This window comes from Lampris incognitus, chromosome 18 (genome assembly GCF_029633865.1).
Source record: "Lampris incognitus isolate fLamInc1 chromosome 18, fLamInc1.hap2, whole genome shotgun sequence".
NCBI classification, from domain to species: Eukaryota; Metazoa; Chordata; class Actinopteri; order Lampriformes; family Lampridae; genus Lampris; species Lampris incognitus.
In genome coordinates, this window is record NC_079228.1 from 14,163,341 (window position 1) to 14,189,931 (window position 26,591).

General features: G+C 46.0%; 1 protein-coding gene across 1 annotated transcript in view; it reads right to left on the reverse strand.

The window, feature by feature from the left end:
* LOC130128626 (potassium voltage-gated channel subfamily KQT member 4) overlaps positions 1 to 26,591 on the reverse strand; it is an 82,597-nt gene that overhangs the window by 26,325 nt on the left and 29,681 nt on the right. Inside the window, exon 2 of the mRNA XM_056298289.1 lies at positions 606 to 696. Within this exon, the coding sequence (XP_056154264.1) occupies positions 606 to 696 (91 nt within the window). The remainder of the gene's footprint in view (positions 1 to 605; positions 697 to 26,591) is intronic.

A 26,591-nucleotide genomic window follows, 5' to 3' on the forward strand; every position in this document is an offset into this window, starting at 1 on the left:
TATCTGTCATGTCTCTTCTCGGTGGCTCCACTTTCATTTCTTGTCTTCTGGTGTGAAGTGAATCTGTATGGCACTTACACAGGTGAGCGGACCCAGTCTGTCATTAGAAGCAGTGATCATATTATAAGTAAAGCCAATTAATGGCTGATTGCTCACTAATGGATGAAAGATTGATCGAAAGCGTGAAGAGACGAGATGTGAAATCGCTTCAAGTCAAGAGTCTGACCGTTAAGTAACACATGCAGACGAGCTGGCTGGAGACAGAGACGAAGGAGAGAAAGCAAGCGAGAAGGAGAGAGAGGCAGACAGACAGAGAACAACAGAGAGAGAGAGAAAGGATAGTGAGACAGGCAAGGTAGGGAACAGTCAGATTGAGGAGAAAGCAAGAGTCCATTACCTTTTACTAAAGCAGTTAGAGAACAGAGGAAGAGGAGTGATTACATGATAGCTGTTAGGATGTCTGGGATTTCAATAATACAATAATGACACTGTGTGCATGAATGAGGGGATGGATGCAGTGGTAGTTTACAGTAGCCTGTGTATGTATGTATGAGAGAGAGAGAGCGAGAGAGAGAGAGAGAGAGAGAGAGAGAGAGGGGTCTTACCAAGATGAAGAGGCCTTCATTGGCAATCTTATGGTGGTCAGGGATGGTGGAGAACACAGACAGCACCAGACAGCTGAACACCAGCAGGAAACTAAAACAAACAAGAACACACAGTTACATAAAAGTACACACACGCCGGGCATCCGGGTAGCATAGCGGTCTATTCTGTTGCCTACCAACACGGGGATCGCCGGTTCGAATCCCCGTGTTACCTCCGGCTTGGTCGCGTGTCTCTACAGACACAAGTGGCTGTTTTTTTTGGGTTGGAAGCCAGATGCGGGTGTGTGTCCTGGTCTCTGCACTAGCATCTCCTCTGGTCGGTCAGGGCGCCTGTTCAGGGAGGGGGGGGAATAGCATGATCCTGCCACGCGTTACGTCCCCCTGGGAAAACTCCTCACGGTCAGGTGAAAAGAAGCAGCTGGCGACTCCACATGTATGGGAGGAGGCATGTGGTAGTCTGCAGCCCTCCCCGGATCGGCAGCGGGGGTGGAGCAGCGACCAGAACAGCTCGGAAGAGTGGGGTGATTCGCTAAGTACAACTGGGAAGAAAAAAAGGGGGGGGGGTAAAAAAAAAAAGACCTCTGCGATGAGACACGCCTGTACAAATGCACACACACAGTAACACACACCCACAGACAAATGAGTACACATCCTGCAAAGCATAAACGTTAAAAAAAAAATCCGTTGGGGAACTTAATTCTATTTATTCCTGAAAATGATTTGCTTGAAAACATATTCAAGCCTATTCTTTGCGAGACTATTAACGCCTAAAGAAAGAGGAAAGGAGGAGTAAGTGCATTTTGCTCCTGATAATATGTTATCAGGCTCATTCATATAGACGCAGATTCACACAACTTTATCTATCCCAGAAGGGCAATTCAATTTCACAGTCTACCCAGATACAGGACTCTGAATGCTGCAGTCATATGCAGTCAGCGGTACATGCATTGGGATATAGTGGGGTGAAATTAAATTAATTATTTAACAAATTAGATTAAATGAGATTCATTTCCATTTTAATAGACTTAGTAGACTCTGATTTTGACTGAGAAACATAAGAAATAACCAAACCAAATAGAGTTTGTGTTATTCAGACTTCAGTATGAGCTGAGCATAAACACACACCTGTATAACTACATTGTCTTTAGAATGCGGATTGACATGACCGCCATCAGTGCTGTGCCCTCACAGGGTACCGATGGAAACTGTCGAATCTGCTGTGGTGACCCATGGGAAACAGGGAACAAGCCGAAAGAAGAAGAAGAAGAAGAAGAAGAAGAAGAAGAAGAAGAAGAAGAAGAAGAAGAAGAAGAAGAAGAAGAAGAAGAAGAAGAAGAAAAAGAAGAAGTAGTAGTAGTAGTAGTAGTAGTAGTAGTAGTAGTAGTAGTAGTAGTAGTAGTAGTAGTTCAAACGGAGGCCACCCTGGATCCAGATGAGTAAAATCAAATCCATTTGGTTTTAACTTTCGAAGCACACTGGATCGTGGGGAAGACTGTGTGCACCAGAGCCCGTCTGCCTGCATCATAAAGAGCTGAATTCTACTTCCTTTCCTCCTCAGTGATCCAATAACACATTGGTTCCATCTCCCACAGACGAACCGAACCTTTTAATCTTCCTCCCAAAAACTCCAAGAAAAACCCTAATTTCAGTAGTGCGGCACATCTATCATGTGTGTTCTGAGTCTTGCTAGACACATTTTGAGATTGCGATTGTTTTTTGTGGAATTTATCTAAAGTCCCATGGATTGGTTGCCAGGGGGAAGGGTCATACTATATAGACCCATTAAGGTAAATGTTCTTAATTTGATTTTAAGATGCATCCTAGGATACACGGACACATCATCAGTGAAGTTTTCCGAGGTCCTTGGATGTTTTGGGTCTTTCAACATCATACACACTTGCTCAGGCGACCCAACCATGGTTGATCAGGTCCTGGTTTGTGTCCCAACAGCATTGGCCCACGGATCACTCCTTCTGCTCCATAGCCATCTGGAGGCCCTCTCTGCAGCCTCCCTTGTAGGCTTGATGGCTTTCCTTTTTGCAAACCCAGTGATGCCAAGTACAGTGTAGACCTCGCACAGTGAGCAGCTTTGTCTGTTTTGTCCCTAAAGAATTGAACTCATTAGGACTTGACCAGTTTCAAGAGATCTCCCTGCCAGACGTTGAAGGGGAAATATTCTGGTCCATCATTGCTAAAAGACCAACATCTTATCTACTTGCCAATGAGTACACTGACAAAAGTGTCCAGAAAGGAGGAGTCCCGGGGTATTCAGGATGTCTGGGGCATACATCAGTGATCAGCCAGGTCATCAAGGAAGCAAAGAGCAACAACAACCCACTCTCAGTCGTATGGTTAGATCTCGCCAAAGCCTACCCAAGTGTACTTCACCAGCTGATCCAAAATGCATTGGAGTACTACCAAGTACCATCAGAAGTAGTCAAGCTTGTGATGTCACGCATGGATTCGCTGAAAATGAGGTTCACCGTGGGAAATTTCACCACCAAATGGCAGAGGCTTGAGAAGGGCATCATGGCAGGATGCATAATATCGGTGATCCTGTTTGTGGCTGCCATGAACCTACTACTAAAGGCAGGAGAGATGTAATGTAGAAGGCCAAAAGTAGATAACGGAATAAGACATCCGGCCGGCAGAGCATCCATGGACAATATAACTGTGATGACTCCATTGATCCAAGGAACACGGTGGATCCTAAGCTCGCTGGAGACGATGGCTACATGGTCACGGATGCAATTCAACCCAGGAAAATCTAGGAGCCCAAGTATCCTGAAAGGAACGCTGACAAAAAGCATCTTCATTATTCAAGGGGCTGAGATTCCAACGATTCAAGAACAAGGACTCCATACCTTGGAAAGAATTATGACAGCACCTTGAAGGACAGTGGCAACCTCAAAAACACCATGGCCTAACTAAATATCAGGCTCAAGGTAATTGACAACATCCAGCTGCTTGGAAGGTTTAAGGTGTGGTGCTTCCAGTATGGCATCATACCCAGAATGCAATGGCCATTCTTGCTATATGACTTCCCCATGACTCAAGTGGAAGTAACGGAGACACTGTGCAGTAAATTCTTGCGAAGATGGCTGGGTGTCCTTCCAACTTTCAGCTCAGTCAACCTGTACAGCAAGACCTCCAAGCTCCACTTACCAGTCTTGTCGGTGGTGGTGGAAAAGGCTATAACATTTTACAACCTGACCCTAACAAGAGTCAAACAGAGATACAAAACACCCGTATTTCTGTTACAACAATACTTTTGAGATAGCCGTAACAGAAGGCTTAACAGTGTAACACGCCAACAATTTTCCAATGAAGAAATCACAAATCACTCAGAATAACAGTACAAGGTGGTGCATTTATAGTAATAACAGCAGCACAGCTGAGCTCTGCTGGCATTTTGTCTTCCTTTTAACAGCAAACGTGAACTGAAGCGTGACGTCACTGCTGTGAGTTAGAGGGACGTCATGCGCCCAAGCTGAGATGGTATATATTTCCACATTTTAACAGTGCAATTAAAAAGTATAAATAATGTAAAAGAATGTGCTGACAAAATGTGTTTTTGCGGGTCACCTTTACTGATAGCCTACATTTTGCACAAAAAAAAAAGAATATCCAAATCCTAAAATTGAAAACCGAATACCCACCCGACAAACGAATATCCGGATAGCAGAATAATCGGGTCCAGCCCTACTATAAACCAGGTCAAGATGGAGAAGCAGGACTCCTTCAACACAGCAACTGGTAGGAGATCTTTACTTTGACTCACATCCGACTCCTCAACTCTTGTTTTTACACTGAATCATAGGGTTATTTCTACGAAGGCAGAATGAATTATTAACTGCCCTCTTTCGGTTCCCCCAAACCTCCCCAGCTGCACACCCCTCCATCATTCAGCGCAAGGAAGACTGGCTCATAAGCTCCTGCAACACCGCACCAAGTAAGAGGTAGAAGATTCAACCTGCATTCACACAGAGGTCAATGACTACTTCCATCAAGACAGGATGAAGTACTAATTATCCCGTTGTTGGTTTTTCAGAGGCATCTAAACCCAGGAAAAAGCAAGTCCAGCGCTTCTTTTCCAGGCTCGTGCATGCCCTCGGCTATCGCTGTTTTCCTCAGGGAACAGAAATGCACTAAAATGTCTTCGTCAAATGAATAAAATTACTTTAGCTTTGTATTTTGGAATAATGTTATTTGTGCTTGTACTATGTACTACCTTTTAGGTCTACACTATGATGTAAATATTCAGATACAGTTGGTAAAGGTGTGATGTTTCCTTTAAATTGAGAGCACACAAACACACACCGGCTCCTACAGTAATATACCTCAGCTGATGCCTCTGGCTGCCATACAGCAAATCCGGATTAAAGGTGCAATGTGTAAATTCTACTTAAATCTTGACCTCTATCATTCAGCGATGTGAACTACAACATATCAAACAGAGCATGTCAAGGCAACAGATACATAGCGCACACACACACACACACACACACACAGCTGCCATTTTCAAACGGCCTCGGTAGATATGGTTTGGTATCGTGAGGTTACGGCTGTGAGCCAAGTCTCTTACTTTGTTCCAGTACCATTAATTCCTAGACAGGAGCGCAAGGGCCGACACCCTGTCCGTCTACCAGCCACCGGCCACGCCGGCCGATGCCTTCCACCTGATCCTGTGCTGCCGGCCACCCCAGCAGACCTGTCAGTATGTGCTGCCCAGCATCTTTGCTCCCCAGGGTAATTGGACGGGTGCAATTGGGGAGAAAACTGGGGGGGATAATAATAGTCTTCATGTAAATAAGTGCCCCATTCATTTTCAATTTAAAGTTTACAACAGTTTCTGAGTGTAAGTGGATTGATAAGGAAATCGAGAGTGTCATTTATATTTAGTTTAAGAATGCGACGGGCATGGGCGCAGGTCCATGAATACTAGGACAGCGTCCAGCGCTTTATATGTGCCCCCATCCATAGGGTTAGTAGTTGTGTCAGGAAGAGCATCCGACGTAAAATTTTGCCAAATCATCATGCGGATTGACAAGACCATACCGGATTGGTCGAGGCTCCATATGGGATCAGACAAGGCCTGGGTTAACAATGACCACCATTGGTGCAGTGCCCTCACAGTGTACGGATGGGAACTGTAAAATCCACTGTGGTGACTCCCGAGAAACAGGGAACAAGCCGAAAGAAGGAAAAGATTTATATTTAGTTTAAGCTCGATATCTTAGTTACAGAGCCCATGGAAACTTGCGTTGCATAATACAGTTGATTTTGGTGATCGTCCCACCAATGTTATCCCCTAGACAAGCAAACTGATGAGCCAGCTCAGAGGTGGGAGGGCTACACGTACAATCACATGTGAACATGCTGCTACACCTTTCTCTCAATGTAATGTCTGCTATACTTTTATACCAATGCTCTCGATCCACCCTGCTTATACCAATGCTCTCGATCCACCCTGCTTTTATACATAAATATGCATCTCTTTAGCCACCAAGTACTTAGAATAGACTAGAATACAACTTTATTGTCCAGCTGAGGCTGGAAAAATCCCCTTTGGTCCCACCAGATACAATAAAAACATCGCGTTACATCACACACAATTGTACGACAATTAATACAACATACAGTGTACAGCATACTACATTCAGTGCCAAAGAGAGCAGAATGCAGTTTGTTCATCAAATTTATTGCATGAGGAACAAAAGATCCCTTAGAGATCGTTTTGTTTGCCAGGGGTCCTCTGTAGCGTCGCCCTGAGGGGAGCAACTCAAACTCAGTATGGAGGAGTGTTTAGTGTCACCAGTGACGGACAAAGCTTTCCTATTGACAGCTGTACTGTAAAGGTCACCTAATGAATTTTGTTGGTGGCCTACCGTCTTTCCTGCTGTTCTGACGATCCTGGCCAGTTTGTTTTTTGTTTTTGTTTTTTTGGTTAGTGTCAAATTTCCATTCCAGACAAGAAATATTAAACACAAGAACACTCTCTATCAGGCTTACATACACTTTTTTTTACAAAATGTTATGACTGACCCTAAACCCCTCCAATTTCCTTATTAAAAAAGTCTCTGACTGGCTTTCTTACATATAGAAACAACACTGTCTGTGAAACTCAATTTGTCATCCATGTGTGTTCCTAGATACTTAAAACGGTTGGCAGTTTCCAGGTTGGTCTCAAAGTGTAAGCAGTGGGGGTGGGTCTGAATCGTTTGAAATAAGCTTTGTTTTTCCAGCATTGATTACAGGAAACTGGACTTACACCAGTGTTCCAGCTTGAGAACCTGGGCAAAGTAATCAGCGACAACATCATTCTTATAAAAAAGACCAACTAAGGGGGTGTTCAGGTGGCGTGGCTGTCTATTCCATTGCCTACCAACATGGGGCTTGCCGGTTCGAATCCCCATGTTTCCTCCGGCTTGGTTGGGTGTCCCTACAGTCACAATTGGAAACTAGGGGGAATGGCATGATCCTCCCACCCGCTATGTCCCTGTGGTGAAACTCCTCACTGTCAGGTGAAAAGAAGCAGCTGGTGACTCCACATGTATCGGAGGAGGCATGTGGTAGTCTGCAGCCCTCCCTGGATTGGCAGAGGGGGTGGAGCAGTGACCGGGATGGCTCGGAACAGTGGGGTAATTGGACAGCTATAATTGGGGAGGGGGGGGACCAACTAAAGTCATGTCATCAGCGTATTTGAATGGCTTAAAATTGTCCTGCAGCATTATCTCATTGGTGTACACAGAAAATAATAACGGTGCTAAAACACAATTAGGGTTAGGATAAGTGGCTTGGATAATGGATAGATGGATAAAACACAACCTTGATGTGTCCCTGTATTTAAGACAACCTCATCAGGAAGTGCTCCTTTTACACAGACTCTTTGTGGCCGGTGAGTTAAAAAGTCCTTGACCCAGTGCACAAGGCCCCCATTCACCCCTAAGCCCAGTTTAGAGTAGTTCTTTATATTTTTTATTTAATTTTTTTTTAAATTTTGTGCTTGCGCTATATTCTTGCTATTGTGTGTATTTTAATTTCCCTCAGGATCAATAAAGTATATCTATCTATCTATCTATCTATCTATCTATCTATCTATCTATCTATCTCCGTAGTCATTAATGCCATAACTAATTAATCTGTTTGTAATCTGTTTGTAGACAATGAAATGGAATTAAATAAAATACGCTCAAAACAATCCAATTACCATCACCGGCGTAATGAGTTAGTGCCAGGCCCCAATGCAAGATGGTTTAAAGAGGGCCCCAGCATGCCCATCACAATCAGACGTGACATAATGTCATCTCATTAGCAAATGAAAGAAGTGAAAGCACGCAGCTTTAAAACGACCAGCAACAGTGAAATGCGCTGCACAGTTGACGCCTAAATGTAATAATTACAAGAAAACAGACCGCCGTGCTATAGAAGAGGCCAAGATAGTGATAGACTAGCCTACACATAATCTGGTGTCGGAGCACAGTGACAGATGAAAACATAATCGGTGACAGCGCACTTGGACACATATGAAAACATAGTTGGTAAGTAACAGCACACCTTGACACAGATGAAAACATAATTGGGGCTTGACCCAGCGCACCTTGACAGCGCACCTTGACACATATGAAAACAGTTGGTAACAGCGCACCTTGACACATATGAAAACATAGTTGGTAACAGCACACCTCGACACAGATGAAAACATAGTTGGTAACAGCACACCTCGACACATATGAAAACATAGTTGGCAACAGCACACCTTGACATGGATGAAAACATAATTGGTAACAGTGCACCTTGACACATATGAAAACATAGTTGGCAACAGCACACCTTGACACGGGTGAAAACATAATTGGTAACAGCGCACTTTAACACAGATGAAAACATAATCAGTGACAGCTCACCTGCACATTGACAACGTTAGTCATGTCTGTCCATGGGCCGTATAAACACAAAACACAATTGTGTAGTCAAATAAATAATAAATACGTTCTACTTACATCATAGGGGCACTCTTTGGGCTTTTCGCTGTGCAAAGTCTTTACACTTCACCAGCTAGTTAACTCTTCTGCCTCACATGTCCATGATTATGTGCGGGCACACTTTTCAAATCTTTTAGCATACCGTAGATGCAGTGCTCAAGATCTTTGATATGACAATGGCGAGATAAAGAGGGGTCCATGCATGCGGGCCCTAAACTGTTGTGGGCCCCAATGTAGCTGTATTACCTGCATATATGGTAGTTTCACCTCTGATTACCATGTTTTGTAAAAAGAATAAATAAATACCAGATGACAAAGCAACAAAACAAAAAACAAAAAAACTATTTTACATGCAGACATATAAAACCTATAAAGGGAAGTAATAAGTATCTCTGTTATCACGATATATCCCCAATTCCTATGAGGAACCCAGCCAAGAAAAAAAATTAACTAAGTTACGTTTCCTTTATTAATCCCCTTGGGGAAATTCAGTTACTGCAAATTAACCCAGCCTAGCTGTGATCTGTGTAGCTAGGAGCATTGGGCTGCCGCCTTCCTTCACGCTGCACCCGGGGACCGACTCCAGTTCTTTCCCATTGCCGTGGTCAGGGGCACAGACAGGAGTATAAACCCTAACATGCATGTTTCTTTTGATGGTGGGGGAAACCAGAGCACCCGCAGAAAACCCACCGCAGACACGGGGACAACATGCAAACTCCACACAGAGGATGACCTGGGATAACCCCCACCCAAGGTTGGACAACCCCTGGGTTTGAACCCAGGACCTTCTTGCTGTGAGGCGACAGCGCTAACCACTGGGCCACCACGCAGCCCAAAAATAATGAGGAAAAGATAAGCGTCACAAAAAAACAAAAATTTGCCCAACAACAATCCAATCATTCTTTTCATGTTTTTATACACAGAAGAGGAAGGCCACAGCGATAGCGACGAGCCATTTCCCCTCAGACCTACACACACTCAGGGTCGGACCGGAAGAGCGAGGCGGTGCAATATGGAATAACAGCGGTATGATAATGGTCAGCATGATATCAGATATGCCAGACAACAGGAAGGAAGTCTGAGAGAAACATCAGTGATCGTGGGGATTTGGCCCAGCAAACCCCTGAGGTTGGACGAAGTGTATGTCAGAGCCATGTGGTAGCCTATAGAGGTCTCCGGGTATCTCAGTTGGTATCTTAAGACTTGGGTAATGGCAAACAAAACTTAACTGTAGGATATGAGAAACAAATTGGAAGGACTGAATCAAAAAGGAAACACTCGTATGACGAGCAACGAATTGTAGACATCGGACAGCTGCTTTGACTCGGCCTGGATGTAAACTCCGTCTTTATTCTCATTCATCACCCAAAACCGGCAGCTAGCCTACAAAGGTGTGATTGTTTGGCACTACATGTGCAAGGAGTGGGTGAGTGAGGGAGCTTCCTGACTGTTTTTGTTTTCGTCTGCCAGCCTGGCCACAGTTTCCAAAAGTGTCTCTTTGACAGTGAGAAGGACATAGACCACATGAGTCTACGCAGAAATAAACTGCATGTGTTCCAGTGCAGAAATTCATGCAGGGGCTTGAGGCTGTGATTCTGGTTTGGGGGTGGGGTGGGGGCTTCAGCAGGAAAAGCTCACTAAAATGATTTTTGCAAACAATGCATGTTGGTCGTCCATCAACTGACTAATGTGCTGACTGAGACGTCTGTCTTTTTCCTCTCTATTAATTCAAAGCATTATGTCTTCCTTTTAATTATTTATTTATTTACACGGGGAGGATCAGGCGGCATCTCCGCTGGCATTTTTAATTGACGTACTTTCTATAGGAGGGAAATGAGTCCTGGAAGGGACTGCAAGGACAGCTTAGCTGCTTAATTTGGTCTGCACAACATTCCTGTAGAAAAATAAAGTTGTCAGAGGCTAAACTGTGACAGCAGCACCTAATAACCCGCCCCACTTAACCAGTCACTCGTAACTGAACCGGAATGAGTTATTGAAAATACTACTCAGCATACCCATTCATCTGGCCATAGATAAACGAATGGGATAGAGTAAACTGTGTAATCACAAGTACTTCTGGAGGGTATTATATGAATGTAACCCTCAGACCACATCTTCAGACCACAAGCCACAGGCAGGCCTCCAATCACACTGGCTGACATGAGGCTGCAAAATACCGCTTACACTAACTAGCGGCTAGCCCCACAATGAATCTCAATGTCCGTCGTCGTTCAAAAAAAAAAACTTAAAAGAATATATCATCCACAGCAAACTGAAGAGGATGCAATTTGTGACAGCGGAGTCGGTTCAAATCTAAACATCTGCCAATTTTTGTGAGAAAAAAAAAATATTTGCAATTGCTGATTGCGCAATACATCTGAACATACCTAATTTAGTAATCCACGGTGACTTTTACCTTCAACTTGGTAAGAAATATATATATATAGGTGGAAAGCTCATTATAGGATTAAAGACCTGGAGCACATGGAAGTAAGGTCATCTGAGAAGAGCAAACCCTTTACTAACGACAGTTCCCATCAACATGGTGTTCACACACACACACACAGTCACCCTATACTTGTGGGGACCCCTTAATGACTACAGTCATTCCCTAGCCCTTAGCCTTAATCTTAACCATCACCACTACATACCTAAACTTAACCCTTACCCTAACCTTAACCTAATCCTAATTTGAACCTTAACTCTAAATCCAAGTCCTAACCCTAAAACAGACCCTTAAAAAATGTCCTCACTCTGATGGTTAAAAACTCAGTTTAGTCCTCACAGAGCTAGAAGTACAAGTACACACACACACACACACACACACACACACACACACACACACACACACACACACACACACACACACACACACACACACATACACAAACCAAAGTACAAGAACACAAGGGGTCTGAAAATAAAAGATGGGGAGTTTGGAGCTATTCGGTCCATGCGTTTTCCGTGTGGAGAGAGAGTCGCATTTCTGCTGAGGGCACATTTTTACCCATACCACCCCTCCCCTTTTTCAGGGAAATGTCAATTAAGAGAGGAGCATCAGTGGAAATCCACTAAATCAGCAGTGCTTTTTTTCTCTAGGGAAGTCAAAAGAAAATCTTCTCAGTTCTGAGTGCTTTTCTGTTGTTTTTTTTTTTTTTTTTTTTCAGCAAAATATTTTCATTGTGGAATATGTCAATAAAGACATCAGGGAGGGGAACAGGTCTCATTGAAAAGGAGTGAAACGGTATTGATGTGTGCATAACTTCACCAAGCCATCCCTGCTAAAATGCACTATGGAAGCACTCTATTGATTTGACGGAGCCCACATAATGTAAATAGGAAATGTTAATATCAGAAGAAATATTTGCTCTCTCAAAGAAAGAAACATCAAGGGCGTCCGGGTGGCGCGGCGGTGTACTCCGTTGCCTACCAACACGGGGATCAGCAGTTTGAATCCCCGTGTTACCTCCGGCTTGGTCGGGCATCCCTACGGACACAATTGGCCGTGTCTGCGGGTGGGAAGCCAGATGTGGGTAAGTGTCCTGGTCGCTGCACTAGGGCCTCCTCTGGTTGGTCTGTTCAGGGGGAAGGAGGAACTGGGGGGGATAGCTTGATCCTCCCACCCGCTACGTCCGCCTGGCGAAACTCTTCACTGTCAGGTGAAAAAAAGCGGCTGGTGACTCCAAATGTAGCGGAGGAGGCATGTGGTAGTCTGCAGCCCTCCGCGGATTGGCAGAGGGGGTGGAGCAGCAACCAGAACACCACGGAAGAGTGGGGTAATTGGCCGAATACAATTTGGAAGGGAAAAGGGGTGGGGGTGGGGGGTGGGGATCCACAAAAAAAAAGAACCATCATAAGCAGAAAAAAAATCACGAGGTATCTTCTCACCAGTCAACATTGAATCCAATAGTGAATAGATCCCTCAATACTCTCCCTCTCTCTTCTAGATTAATTAGATTAGATTAGATTAGATTGTTTTATTAGCCACACAACCAAGGCCAGTGGAATTTATTTTCAGTATACAACTTCCATTTCAATGTCATGTCTTCCTTCACCTCCCTTTGCCTTTATCCACCTCCCTCACTCCGTCGTGAGCATCCCTCCCTGCCCTCCTGTGACTCTGGTCTGAAGCCACTGCAGTGACTGGCAGCTATTCATCACGGTGACCTGCAGTACGACCGGGCATCACATCCATCTGCGGCCCACCGTGGTGAACCAGCACCAGCGAGCCAGGCAGAAGTTGGCGCAGAGGAGAGGTTTGAGGGGGCGGAGGGGGGTTGACGTGTGAGGACACTGTACCGGCCGCAGAATTTTCCAAAGTCTGTCAGCTCGTCTACAAAAACAAACCTGGCTAGCTCTGCAAATGGCTAGCTCTGCAAACCGTCTGGGAAGGAGAGAGAAAAAAAGAAGTGCATGACTCATCTCCATCACTTTAAATGGACAAAGCTGAAGTAAGGAAGTCCAATGTGTGCTGTACCAAGTGCCCACGACCACGATAACGAGACACACAAATGAATATACGTATATGAAACTCATATAGTTAAAACATGTAAGCATTCTACACTGGAAATAGTTACAGGGCTTACAGAAAGAGTCATCCATGCATCACTGTGTATGCAGTATAGCTCTGTATAAAACCCTGCAGAGAGTAATCTGGCTTGTGGATATGCAGCAGAAATAAGGAAAATGCAAAGAAAGAACGAACAGAGAGAAAAGTGAGGATTGAATATGAATTTCTTCAATGTACGGTTGTCATTTATTCAGATCACTACTATTATATACACAAAGTGTCAGCGCACAAGTGAACAGAAAGGTTTGACTTGGCTCACGGCCCGTAGAGATCCAGAGGGGCATCGAACTGCCGTTGTTGTGACAATTTATCCTGCCTTGTTGAAAAATGCTACTGTAGCGTGAATCGATTGCAGTCTAACCCTAACCCTGCCTGACCATGCACAGAACCTCTAAGTAGCACATCTCGATAGGTAGCACATGTTGACAGAACACCGTCAGGGCCGATGGCAAACTGTACGGCGGATTATCAGATTGCTTTTTTTTTTTAATGAGGAATTCATGAAAGCCACTTTATTCGACATTGTATTCTTACAACAAATTGTACTTGAATTTGTTCTCTGCATTTAACCCATCCTATTGTACAGGAGCAGTGGGCAGCTGCAGCGCCCGAGGACCAACTCCAGTTCTTCTTTCCATTGCCTTGCTCAGGGGCACAGACAGGAGTATTAACCCTAACATGCATGTCTTTTTGATGGTAGGAGGAAACCACAGCACCCGGAGGAAACCCACGCAGACACGGGGAGAACATGCAAACTCCACACAGAAAGGACCTGGGACGGCCTGGGGTCTGAACCCAGGAACTTTTTGCTGTGAGGCACCAGTGCTAACCACTGGGCCACTGTGCCGCCCTACCAGATTGCTTTTAATGGAAGCTAGGCCAGAGCTTTTAGGCCGCCATTATACGTGAAACTTTTTCACACAACGTGGTTGCATGCAACCGCGTTTCGTCAGCGTTACATTGTCTATCAGCCCTCGCAAATAACTGAAAAGTTGCAAGAGACAATGTTGCATCGAGTTGGAATTGTTTCGATTCGATGAAACAAGGTTCATAAAACAACCAATCAGAGGAGACCTGTCGTTTGCTGTCACGTCACTCCGCAAATCTGACCCGTTCTGTTCTGCTGGGCTTTCAAAAGCGACATCTACCAGCACATCTACCAACCCTGAAGTACACCAGCAAATGTGTTTGATCGAATATTTTGAAGATGAGCCAATTTAATGTAACTAGTCCTCTATTTTTAGTAGATTTGCCAAATGTGTTTGTTACTGAGTTAATGTCAATCAACAGTAATTAACATGAACATACAGACTGTTAACCTAGCTCATTATCGGTAACAGTAACGGCCAACGGAAGCGAAGTCAGCACTTACCAAAATAGCATCATGTGCAACAATAATAACCAATTGTAAACAAACAACTCATTAATATGACATTCATTCCTTCTTCTGACTGATCTCATTGGCGGCCGTACATAGTTTTGATTGCATTTGAAATGCTTAGCGTAACGGTTCGTTTGCCCAAACATTACGCAACTCACAGTTATGGTGTACTGTAAACACAAGTGAAGAGAAGAGGATCTCACATTACTTTACTTTACCTGGCTGCAGAAATATTCCAGTGTAACAAGGATGAAGAAAACGCTGCAACTAATGTACGACACTCACTGTGCGAACGTGTGTGTGTGTGTACAGTACCCTCAGTTCAGAGTTGGAGCTTTACTATAGGACTATAGGAAGCTGCACCTATGATTACATCAACATTGGATGATAAAGCAGCCATCAGTTACACACAACAGGGGAGGGAGAGAGAGCGAGAGACAGAGACAGAGAGAGAGAGAGGAGTGGGGACCAGGATGTGGCAGTGCACTTGGCTGGAGAGAGGAAGAGAGAGCAAAAGAGAGGCAGAGAGATAAAAATAATGGGAGAATATGAGAAGATAAATGGTTCATGATGGAAGGTAAGGAGGAAGTACAGCCTCCAGCGATGCCAGGAAAAGGAACGGTGAGAACAGGTGAGGGATGATGAGAGAGCTTGGGATCATGTCACCCCCAGAACCCAACGTGTGTGTGTGTGTGTGTGTGTGTGTGTGTGTGTGTGTGTGTGTGTGTGTGTGTGTGTGTGTGTGTGCGTGTGCGTGTGCGTGTGCGGTGCCAGCCCTGATCGACCCTGCTTTGAATGAAGGCTTTCAGGCATTGACCCATGGGCTGCAGGTGCACAACCACACCAACCAGAGGGACACACAAATGACACGTGCACACACCCCCAACCATTGAACGCCGAGACTCCCTCACGCCCTCTGACAGAGGACAGACACCGGTAAACATACAGAAGTGGCCAAACAAACGAAGCACAAAACCGCACACTTGGGCCATTGTATTTACTTATAGACATGTAGTATCCACACTGAGAGCAATGTCACCTTGACAAAGTCCCCTCCCTCTTTCAAAAGGGCCTTCACACACGTTTAAATCCTGTGTATGATATTGTGCAAGTGTACTACAACAACAAAGGATGCAACCATCTATCACTCACACACACACACACATACACGTGTAGTACATGCACATCCACAATAGTAATGCATGACGTTAACAAAAGCCTCCTGAAGATATGTGAGACAGAAAGACACTCAGCTTGGCCCTGAAGAGAAATGGGGAGGGACAGCTGCAAAACGAGAGGAGAGAAAGTAAAGGTGGCGAGGTGGGGATGGAGCGAGTTTCAGAGCGAGAATGCCACGAGTGCAGGAAAACAAAGGAAGGAGAAGGGAAGGGGAGCAAAAGAGGAGAAAGGTGGAAACAGTAGAAAGAGTTATTAATAGCGTTTCGGTCTCCTTTAAATAGCAGCGGCAGGCAAAAATGTGCACAGGTAGGCTGCAGAGCCAACGAGCAGCGCCGGCTGTGCAGGCGAGCCTCCGCGTCTGTCAGCCGGCCCTCCGAAAAACAACACCGTGTCCTTGGGGATTGCAAACTTTTCGGGGCAGGAACTAAACAAGAACAACACACGAAACAAATAAGGGATGGAAAGTGCTTTTTTTCACAAGGAAAGGAGCTGACTGAGCAATCCGCGGCCTCCAGAACAGGGCATGTGAACCGGCAAAAGAGGAAAGGAGAGAGAAAGACAGACCCAACAGAACTGACAGCGGGGTGTCTTGAACAGCTAGGGTAGAAAGTGACTGTTTTCTTCAGAATTACGTCATGTTCAATGGATGATCACCAGATCATTGATTTACACAATGAAAACAATCCTGTGTAACTGCGTTGGCCCACACCGTTTAGATGAAGTTTAAATGAAATTCGGATGGTTAATAATAATAAATATTATTATTGCACGGGAAGTACCCAAAAAGAATGACAGATGTCGACGTGGACCAACAAAAGACACACCAGTGGCTGAGGAGCACTGGGCTGAAAGCAGAGACGGGGGGCCTGATAATCGCTGCACAAGACCAGAGCCTGGCAACCAGATCCTACCACCATCGCATCATCAACGGTGGAAAAGACCCAAAATGCAGAGTCTGTGGAATGTAGGAAGAAACCTTCGACCACATCGTCTCAGGCTGCCTGGAACTGGCAAAGAGCGAGTACATGTACAGGCACAACAAGGCAGCAGCATACCTGCACTGGAAGATCTGCAGGAGTTACAAGATCAAGACGACTGAGAAGTGGTACGAACATCAGCCAAAAACGGTCACTGAAAACAATGATGTCACCATCCTCTGGGAAATGCCCATCCACACTGACACAGAGATAAAAGCCAACAAGCTCGACGTCGTTATCAAGGACAGGAAGCAAATGAGGTGCATGCTCATCGACATGGCAACACCATCCGAAAAAAACACCTCGGTGAAAGTCACAGAGAAGCTGACCAAGCACAAAGACCTGGAGACTGAACTCAACAGGATGTGGGGAATGAAGACCGAAACAACACCAGTGGTCATCGGAGCTCTGGGACTCATGAAGAAGGGAATGGACAAGTTCACCAACCATATCCCAGGAAACATCAACATCTGTGCAGTCCAGAAGATCGCCCTACTCGGAACAGCCCACATATTATGACGAGTACTGTCAATCAAGTGACATCTGCCCTATAGTGCCTCAGGTCCATAGTTTGGACCTGGCTCTACAGGATGTAAAACAGGAAACATGAAAGAAATAATAACAATAATAATAATAATAATGGGTGGCCCGGTGGCGCAGTGGTTAGCGAGGTTGCCTCACAGCAAGAAGGTCCTGGGTTCGAGCCCTGGGGTTGTCCAACCTTGGGGGTCATCCCAGGTCGTCCTCTGTGTGGAGTTTGCATGTTCTCCCCGTGTCTGCGTGGGTTTCCTCCGGGTGCTCCGGTTTCCTCCCACAGTCCAAAGACATGTAGGTCAAGTGAATCGGCCATACTAAATTGTCCCAAGGTGTGAATGTGTGTGTGTGTGTGTGGGCCCTGTGATGGACTGGCGGTCGGTTCAGGGGGTCTCTCTCCTGCCACCCAATGACTGCTGGGATAGGCTCCAGCATCCCCGCGACCCTGAGAGCAGGATAAGCAGTTTGGATAATGGATGGATGAATGGATCATAATAATAATAATAACAATACTGGCAGCACAGACCAAGTGTGTCTACTGGACACTTTCGCCGTCCCCACATCTACATCATGAGGTCACACTCAGCAGTGTTGGGCCTAAATCTTAATGATGATCACAACCACGTCACTCATCTGGTGACACAAACACACTAGTACTACTGGGGGGGGGGGGTATTACAAACACAGATGCTGCCCACGCAAATGCGACGCACACCCTGGTGAAATGTCCTCAAAATCACGCAGACACGCACGGGCACGTTCACATTCTCTGGGAAGCACCGTGCGACTGTAAAGCCTCAGTCTTGGCCACTTTGCTGCCACCGCCGCTATCATGCCGTTCCATCGTCTGTCAGCTGATGATGGATTTTAAACAGAGTGCCCGTTACACTGATACATTTTCCCCACTGGGTAATCTCATAATACACTGTCACAGGAGCCTTGAGCATTTCAGCCACCGGCGTACACATGCACACACGCCGGCAGAGGGTAGGGGACGGACGGACACACACACACACACACACACACACACACACACACTAAGCTCCTGCTGAGCCAACGTTACGTCACAGCGTACACGGGTAGCGGTGGTCCACCTGAGCAATGTTCCCTGGTTTTCCATTCACCTCTCTTGGCGACAGCAGACAGACTCGTCACATCACCCGGGGCTTTTATCCCTGACGGTACGATCTCAGTCCTCTGGCTGGCAGACACAAACCGGCCCTGCACCTTTTGACCTCGGTTCACCGTGAGAAAGAAGCACAACGTTAATCCCTTTTCCATACGAGTTTGTTTTTCTAATGCCAATTTAAGTTGTTTCAAATAAGGGAAGGTGCTGGGTATGAGCCGCACCAGTCGTGGCTGTAGTTGCCGCAGTAACCGCGGCAGTTTTACGACAGTCTGCCGAAAAAAATAGGCTAGCGGCAAAAGACGAAAAGAGAGCGGTTGAAGTCGTGAGGCGCAGCACACAATGTGTTCGAACCGAAGTTATTAAACTAAGTTGCGTTGGATAAACTTTTGATTTGAGAAAAAGAAACACAATAAATCGCAGCAGAAACATTTGACGAATAAAAAAAAGGCGAACGTGAACCGAATTTAATCAGGCGATCGGCTGGTCATCTGGACTCGACGTCGCGCAGCGGTGGGAGGGAGCAGACGCGGGTGGACGGAAGCGGAAATAAAACCTTTCCTTTGACTGACATGATTTAAAAAAAACAGTGGAAACAGCAGCGTAATGCATCTATCTATCAACATCTATCAAGGGTTTGAAAATGAACTACGAACGGGCAACGTACCAAAAGAGCAACAAAAACCTGTTGGATAGGGGCGTCCGGGTAGCGTAGTGCTCTATTCCGTTGCCTACCAACACGGGGATCGGCGGTCCGAATCCCGCGTCCCTACAGACACAATTGGCCGTGTCTACGGGTGGGAAGTCTGATGTGGGTATGTGTCCTGGTCGCTGCACTAGCGCCGCCTCTGGTCGGTCGGGGCGTCTGTTCAGGGGGGAGGGGGAACTGGGGGGAATAGCGTGATGCTCCCACGCGCTACGTCCCCCTATATAGCATCTGCATGTGGGCCATTTCAGGCAGTGATGCGGCACTGACTGCCTTCTTCTGGCCTTGACCAAATGGATGTGAGCCTGAAGTGGCCCACATGTATAATCACAAATATGGCCCAAATATGCCAAATCAAATGTGGGCCTTTTTTGGCAAAGATGTGGTGCTCTCGGCAACATGTAATCTGGATGTGACCCTGAAGTGGCCCATGTGGTAAACGGTGAATATGGCCCAAATATCACAAAACAAATATGGGCCACCTTTGGCAAATATGTGGCACATGAGGCATTGCTATGTCTTGGTTCTGGCCCAGATCTGGCAAACGGGAGCGGACGGCCCAAGTCCCATCATTCCATGCGGTATGTGGGCCAGATGAAATGTCAGGTGTGGGACGTTTCCGGGCCACAGTAATTTTGCTGTCTGGGGGCCTGGCGAAACTCCTCACTGTCAGGTGAAAAGAAGCGGCTGGTGACTCCACATGTATCAGAGGAGACATGTGGTAGTCTGCAGCCCTCCCCGGATCGGCAGAGGGGGTGGAGCAGAGATCGGGAAGGCTCTGAAGAGTGGGGTAATTGGCCAGATACAACTGGGGAGAAAAAAAGGGGGGGCTGTTGGATATTCATTCACTATATATTGACCATATATTCAATGAATGAGTATGAATCAGTTCTTTATAGACTTTCTCCATCTTTCCCATATGGACGTATGAAGCAGGACACGTCGGCCTACATTCAGCATCTCATTGCTTAAGCAGATCAGATGGAAATGCACCTAAACCACATAGGGCTTTTTCAGATATTTAATTGTTTGCCTGAAATGTGTTGGAAAGCTGGATGGAAACACGGCTGCTGGGGTTTCAAAGCGATTAAAGCGGACGACCTCTTTCTCTTGGTGCAGAGACTTTTATTTTGTCAAAACGTCACCTCGGCGAACGACACAAAGACCCCGTTCAGGCCGATGCTCTTTTCCCGACGTCGGGGCCAACATTTTCAGGACGACCACATAAACTCCAAGTGACATTTCCAATAATGAGACTTTAATGGCTCTTTTTTGGATTCAGTCTGTTCCAGCGTTTTTCCTCTTCCAAGACAAAATTCCACATTCATTCACTCTGGAGAAATTAAACTGCTAACGCGAGAGGAAACAAACAGTAAATCAAACGAGGGAGCCTGCGTTCCCATGTTACATGTCACTGATCCTGGATCCAATGCAAAATAATATCCGTCCCAACGAAACCATGTCATGCAGAGTTGATGATGGTCTCCACGCTCTTCACTGCTGTGTACCTGTGTGTGTACCAGCTGCAACCAGTTTCCATCTAAACATGCCATTGAAGCTGGTATTTAAGGGCAAAACATCTCATTCTAAGATGACGTCAAGAACAAAGTACAACCCAAATGGGTTGTTGAGACAGAAATAAGAGTTACAACACCTCAAATACCCAACCTCAGTCTAACCCACTTTTGAAGAGGGACTTTTTTTTTAAAGTCTATTTGTGGCGGTGTGCCCCTCATACATACCCCCTGTATAACCTTTTCAACGCCATCTATGAAATGCTCTTGTTTGTGGTTTACAGTATGTGACAGCTGCGTTACGCCTTGTTTCACACTCCCATTTAAAGCTCACTATGCTACCACCGTGTACTGAAGCAACACAACTGATAACATGTGGGGACTCACATGCACGCCTAGCATTTACAGACGGCACATTTCTTTACCTTGTGCGTTCACTTCTGTATGCCGTAAAGTGTCGGCGACTTAAGTGTACTTTTTGCATTGGGTGCTTCCTCTGCCTGTGTGCCATGGCCCTGTTTAATTGTGTGGTATCAACAGTTAGAGAGCTTTACACCCCGCTGGTAGAGCCGACCAGTAAATGGAGCTAAATGACCCGGTAACCACGGAAGAAATCTAAATTGACAACGATACACAAAGAAGTGGTTTCCTTATGGCTGTGTGTGTGTGTGTGTGTGTGTGTGTGTGTGTGTGTGCGCATGTGCGCGCATATGTGTGTGCACATGAATGCATGCATGCACACGCCCATGCATGTGTGTGTGTGTGTGTCGATCTTGTTCAGACCCAGATCAAATAACGATTACAAATAGGTCTTAGTGTTTGTTTTGCCTTAGTTGGAGAATCAGACAGCATCAGCAGGACCTGTGTGGTCTAAAAGTTATTCACAGAAATGTACTCTCAAATACGTGTGCCTTGTAATTGAAAAGAATAGAAATAAAATAAAAGCTGAGAAAGTGAAACAGTGATTGTTATGGTCTGTGATATTTTCATCTCTTGTCCAGTGGGCTGGAAAAACAGACGGCCTGTTAAAAGGCTGGGGTGAGATATCAATCCCGCCTCAACACAGGCGCCCGCGCTCGCGGCCCCCGCGGACGTACACCTATCCAGAAGACTGGCTGTCCTAATCAAGGCTGTTTGCGTGCGTCGCTTTTTCTTATGGCGCCCGCTTGCCTGGTATTATAAAAGCTCTTTGCCGCTTGCTGAGTTGGCATCAGCAAACTGCTGTAAAGCTCAGGGCTTGGGAACGCTAACGTTGGGGGGGGGGCGCAAGGTGCTGAGAGAGCTCTGACATTTAGCTATGGTATTGTTAGCACCAGCTAGCTAATTAGCCAAGTCTGCAAACCTTCCGGTGGGAGCACGGCCACTTCACACTCCACTCAGCCGTGTGCTCTTATGATGCTGACATTTCACCGCTCATCGCACCGGCAAGCTTCTTCCAACCAAAAACAAAGACACCTCGGTGCAGAATCAACAGCCAACAACGCACCTATGCGGCCCGAACCAGGAGGGCCGGAGGTTGGGGAGCTGTCTTGGTTGGTAGCGAGGGTTACACAGAAAGGACCCTCGCTTTTAAAAAGTTAACATGTGTTTTTGTGTCAGTATGACGCTGACTGGGTGCTCCTCCTGTACATCCCTACTAGACATGATCTCTGACAGGTGCTGCGATATGAGCGGTGCAGGCACCTATCAGAGCCCTTTGCCTGTGGGACTTGCGGCAGCGAGCAGCGACAGCAGCCGCAACTTGAAAACGTTTCAGTCCAAGTCAATCAAGTTGACTTGCCGTGTGACTGAGGTCCGCTGCATGCCATAGCCTCCTCGTCGGCTAGGTCTATGAGTGGATTGAGGCCAATCATCATTATTCTTTGACAGGCCTAATCTGTTTACTATGGCAGCGGGGCTCTCCGGTGATGGATTACAGCGGGTCAGGAGCAGCTCACCCGAGGATTGAGAAACAACAAATAGAAAGTGGCTGGCTCTAACATTTGAACTGGTGATAATGGGATCGGCCCAGCAATTTGAAGTGCAGGGGTGTGAGAAAGCGGGCCGGGGGGGGGGGCAGGTCACCCACGACCCTGGTGGTCAGCAGATCTTGGGAGGTGAGAGGGTCAACTACAGGAGGTATGTTGCATTAATGTCCACACTACACCTCTTTCTTGTTTCAAGACCTTAGAGGTTGGTGAAAAGTGATGTGCAGGAGCTCAAATGACCCCGCCACGCTATCTTAATAGGGTGTTGTTGCTGTTTGTACAGGAAGTGTTAACATACCGTGTTATCTGCAACTGGACTCTGGAATTAGTACTTGAATGTTGTTGATAGCACTCAGACACACACACACACACACACACACACACACTGACATTAACACCTTCGAAACTAATCTGAGGCCTCCCCGTCCCAGCTTCACACCACGCCATCAGCCCGAAGTTAATTCTAAAAAAAAAAAAATGGAAAAAAAAAAAGTTTCGCTTTGCGGCGAAGACTTAAACACACATTCCTCCAAACATAAACAAAAGCCCGTAAAAAGAAATCAGAGAGATTTATTGGTTCCAGAAGACGACAGATAGGGGATGAAATGCAGTTAATAGAACAAGGTCGAGACATCTAAAACCTTTAGAAGATAGAGCCCTCTGAACACAGAGCGGGCTGTCCTCACAGCACAATCTCCGTTTTGTCAGTCTGTTAATCTTGGCAGAGACCTCGTGACCTGAGGCTGGGCTCCCCTCTTTGATGATAGTCCCTCTGTGGGATTAGGAAACCATATGACTGGAGCTGCGCGGGCTGTGTAGCACGCCGAGGGCTTTGCTATCTGTGCACTTCACGCTATCTCCACCATGCTTCCCTGACGCTCTGCTGAGTCTGCTGGGGCTCCAGCAATGCCACTGTCGAATTCACACCGTGCGGGGAAGCTACGCTGAGGAGCCTCCTCTGAAGTCCAGCAATGCCGCCCCGGTTCTTTTAAGAAGTGTCTCGGTGTCTTTGTGCACGTGTGGTTTTAGGTCATAAGCTAGTCAAGAGCTATGTGCACGTGCATGGATCATCTAGCAGGGCCAAACCTCCAGCATGACAGTTATTTAGCAACACTCTCTCTCTGTCTCGCTCTCTCGTTTTGCCTTGCACCATTTTCCCTGACCACTTCCTGAACTGTGCTTGTGGCCTGTGAGCAGCTCCAACCTCGTACATGATGTCAGACAAGACATGTTGTCTGGTTCTGAGACCTTAGTTGTTTTTTCACAAGATTGGAAACCAACCAATGACAACACAGCACAAGGCACTGGCGAGTCTTCAGTTTTTGGGGAAAACCTGCCTCTGCCTCCTCCTCAAACAGCATGTTTGGGACAACCTCCTCTTCCATAAAGACTGTTTGTTTACCCATGCCGGCTTACTGACTATACCACAGGACGTCTGCTTTCATCACCCAGATTTCTCACTTCCGTCTCTACATGTCCGGACACAGCTACTTCATCCACGTTCAGTTTCGTGGTGTTTTTCCCAACTTTACTCAAACGGCCTCACTAGCTAGCCAAAATAGATAAATAAATAAAAGAAAGCGTAACGGGATCGCTCCCCATCGGCTCCTTCTGTCCCGAGCAAAAGTGAACGAGGTCTCGGGACTTAAATCTGCACCTCTTCAGTGAAGTTCCACTTTCTATTTTTCCACTTTCTGCCCCGTCCAAAAAAGAGGAAGTGCAGACAAGGGCAGCGTTTCTTTCCACTGTTTTTTTCCCCTTTCCCTTTTTCTTCTTTCGTAGTGCAGCTTTTGATTATGATGATGTTAAAACAAGCGAAGTAACGTGAACGGTCTGAAATATAAAATGGAGAAAATCCTAGAAAAAAAAAAGATGCAGAGTTGGAAACGGGCAATTTCTTTCACCCCCACCCCCACCCCCCACCCCACCCCACCCCCCCCCACCCCACCCAACTGGTGGTTCCTTTCATTTGTTAACGTTACGGTTACGTTTAGTAAGACTAAATTCTGATGATTACTGACATAATTTACTTTTTTACTTTTTTTTAGGGAAGCTCACAAAATCACCTACATGGCCGAACGCTGATCAGTAAGTCCCTTCTCCTGCCCCCCCCCACCTCCATTTTAGGAGCGGCTCTGTAGTGCAGGCCGGATGGGAGGGGGACCACTTGCAGGCCCTCTCACCCACTCTGCACTCCACTCTTTACCTCATTACAACCAATTAGGTGACAGGCCGCAGAGGGGAAGGGGAGATAATACCCCTCTGAATTATTCATCCCCCACCCTCCACCCCCACCCCCAACTCTCTCTCCCCTGTCTAAATCTCTCAGTTCTTTCTCTCCCTCTCTCAATTCAATTCAATTCAATTCAATTCAATTTAATCTAATTTGCTTCACTGGCGTGACAGAAGCCATCTGTATTGCCAAAGCACGGCCAACATAAATGTTAACAGTATATGAACGATAAGTACAAAAGACTGATGAAAAACAACGACAGAAATATTCAAATAGATGAGTAATATTAAATGACATTTCACATTACATTAGGGTAAAATGTGATTTTTTTTCTACTCCATTCTCCTGTATGCATGTGTATGTATGTATGTACTATGTATGTATGTGTGTGTGTATGCATGTGTGTGTATGTATGTATGTATATATGTATGTATGTATCAATCAGTCAATCAATCAAGTTGCATTTTATATAGTGCTTTTCTAGCTGCAACAGTCACTCAAAGCACTTTACATTTCTGGTCAAATCTGAACGTCAGACACCTGTTACAACAGAACACAAGCCATTTTCTGTACAATCGCTACCTATTTCTGTCTGTATGTAAGTATGTGTGTGTATGTATGTAAGTATGTATGTATGTATGTATGTATGTATGTATGTATGTATGTATGTATGTATGTATGTATGTATGTCATGTATGTATGTATGTGAGTGCATGTGAGGGTGTTATGAGTTGTGTTTTGTGTGTATTTGTGCATGTATGTGTGTGCTGATCATTCATCCTCTCTCTCTCTCTCTGTGATTCTGATTCTCTCTGTTCCAGCTTGCATCTCTCCCTCACTCCTCCTCTCTGTCCTCCTCCCAGGTGCTTTAATCTCATTCCCATTTTTATGGCTGAAAACCAAAGAGTTCCTCGTCTAACAGGTCGATCAGCCGAACTTCTCCACCGCTGTACATGTGGATGGATCACTATTCCCGCTCCATTCAGATGGCCATGAACTGGAAGTGTACCCTGGGGAGAGGGGCGCCTCTTGAACGTCACAGGACACCGCTGACGGACGGAGTCTGACAACCACGCACCAAAACGATCAATCGAGCAGTTGAAACAAGCAACGTGTCAATAAGAGGGGCAAGGCAAGAGAGAGAGGGGGAGATGTAGAGGAAAACACATCACATAATATGGTCGTATATATGGAGGGGAGAGAGGAGGCTCTGCAGAAACGAGTATCAGGCAGAAAGAGAGACAGATAACGAAAAAAATAGAGAGCGCGAATGACAGAAAGAGGTGGCTGAATAGTGGATTGGATAGGTGGAAGGGACAATGGACAGGAGGAGGTCCAGAAAGAAAGACAGAAACAAAGAGTGTGTGAGAGAGAGAGAGAGAGAGAGAGAGAGAGAGAGGAGAGAGAGAGAGAGAGAGAGAGAGAGAGAGAGAGAGAGAGAGTGGTGAAGTGTTGTCTGCGAGGTCTCATCACACACCTGCTGACAATTGCTTTAATCTCAGAGCCAAGAGAAGACCAAAGAGCCAACCGGTACACACACACACACACACACACACACTGTCTGTCTGTCTGTCTGTCTGTCTGTCTCTCTGCTAGGTAGGGAAAACTGCTGTGTGCGGTGGTGAACACCGCAGGTGGAGTTAGCAGCGTTTCTTGCAAGAAGACACAAGAGCGACAGCAACTTTGTCCCAGCAGACTTCCTGTAGACATCACAAGGGGTGCAGGGGTGCGGGGGCACAGGTACACACTGCGGGGTCGAACCCGTTCTTATTCCTCATGGCTGGCTGCCATACAGCATCGTACGTCTCCGTTAA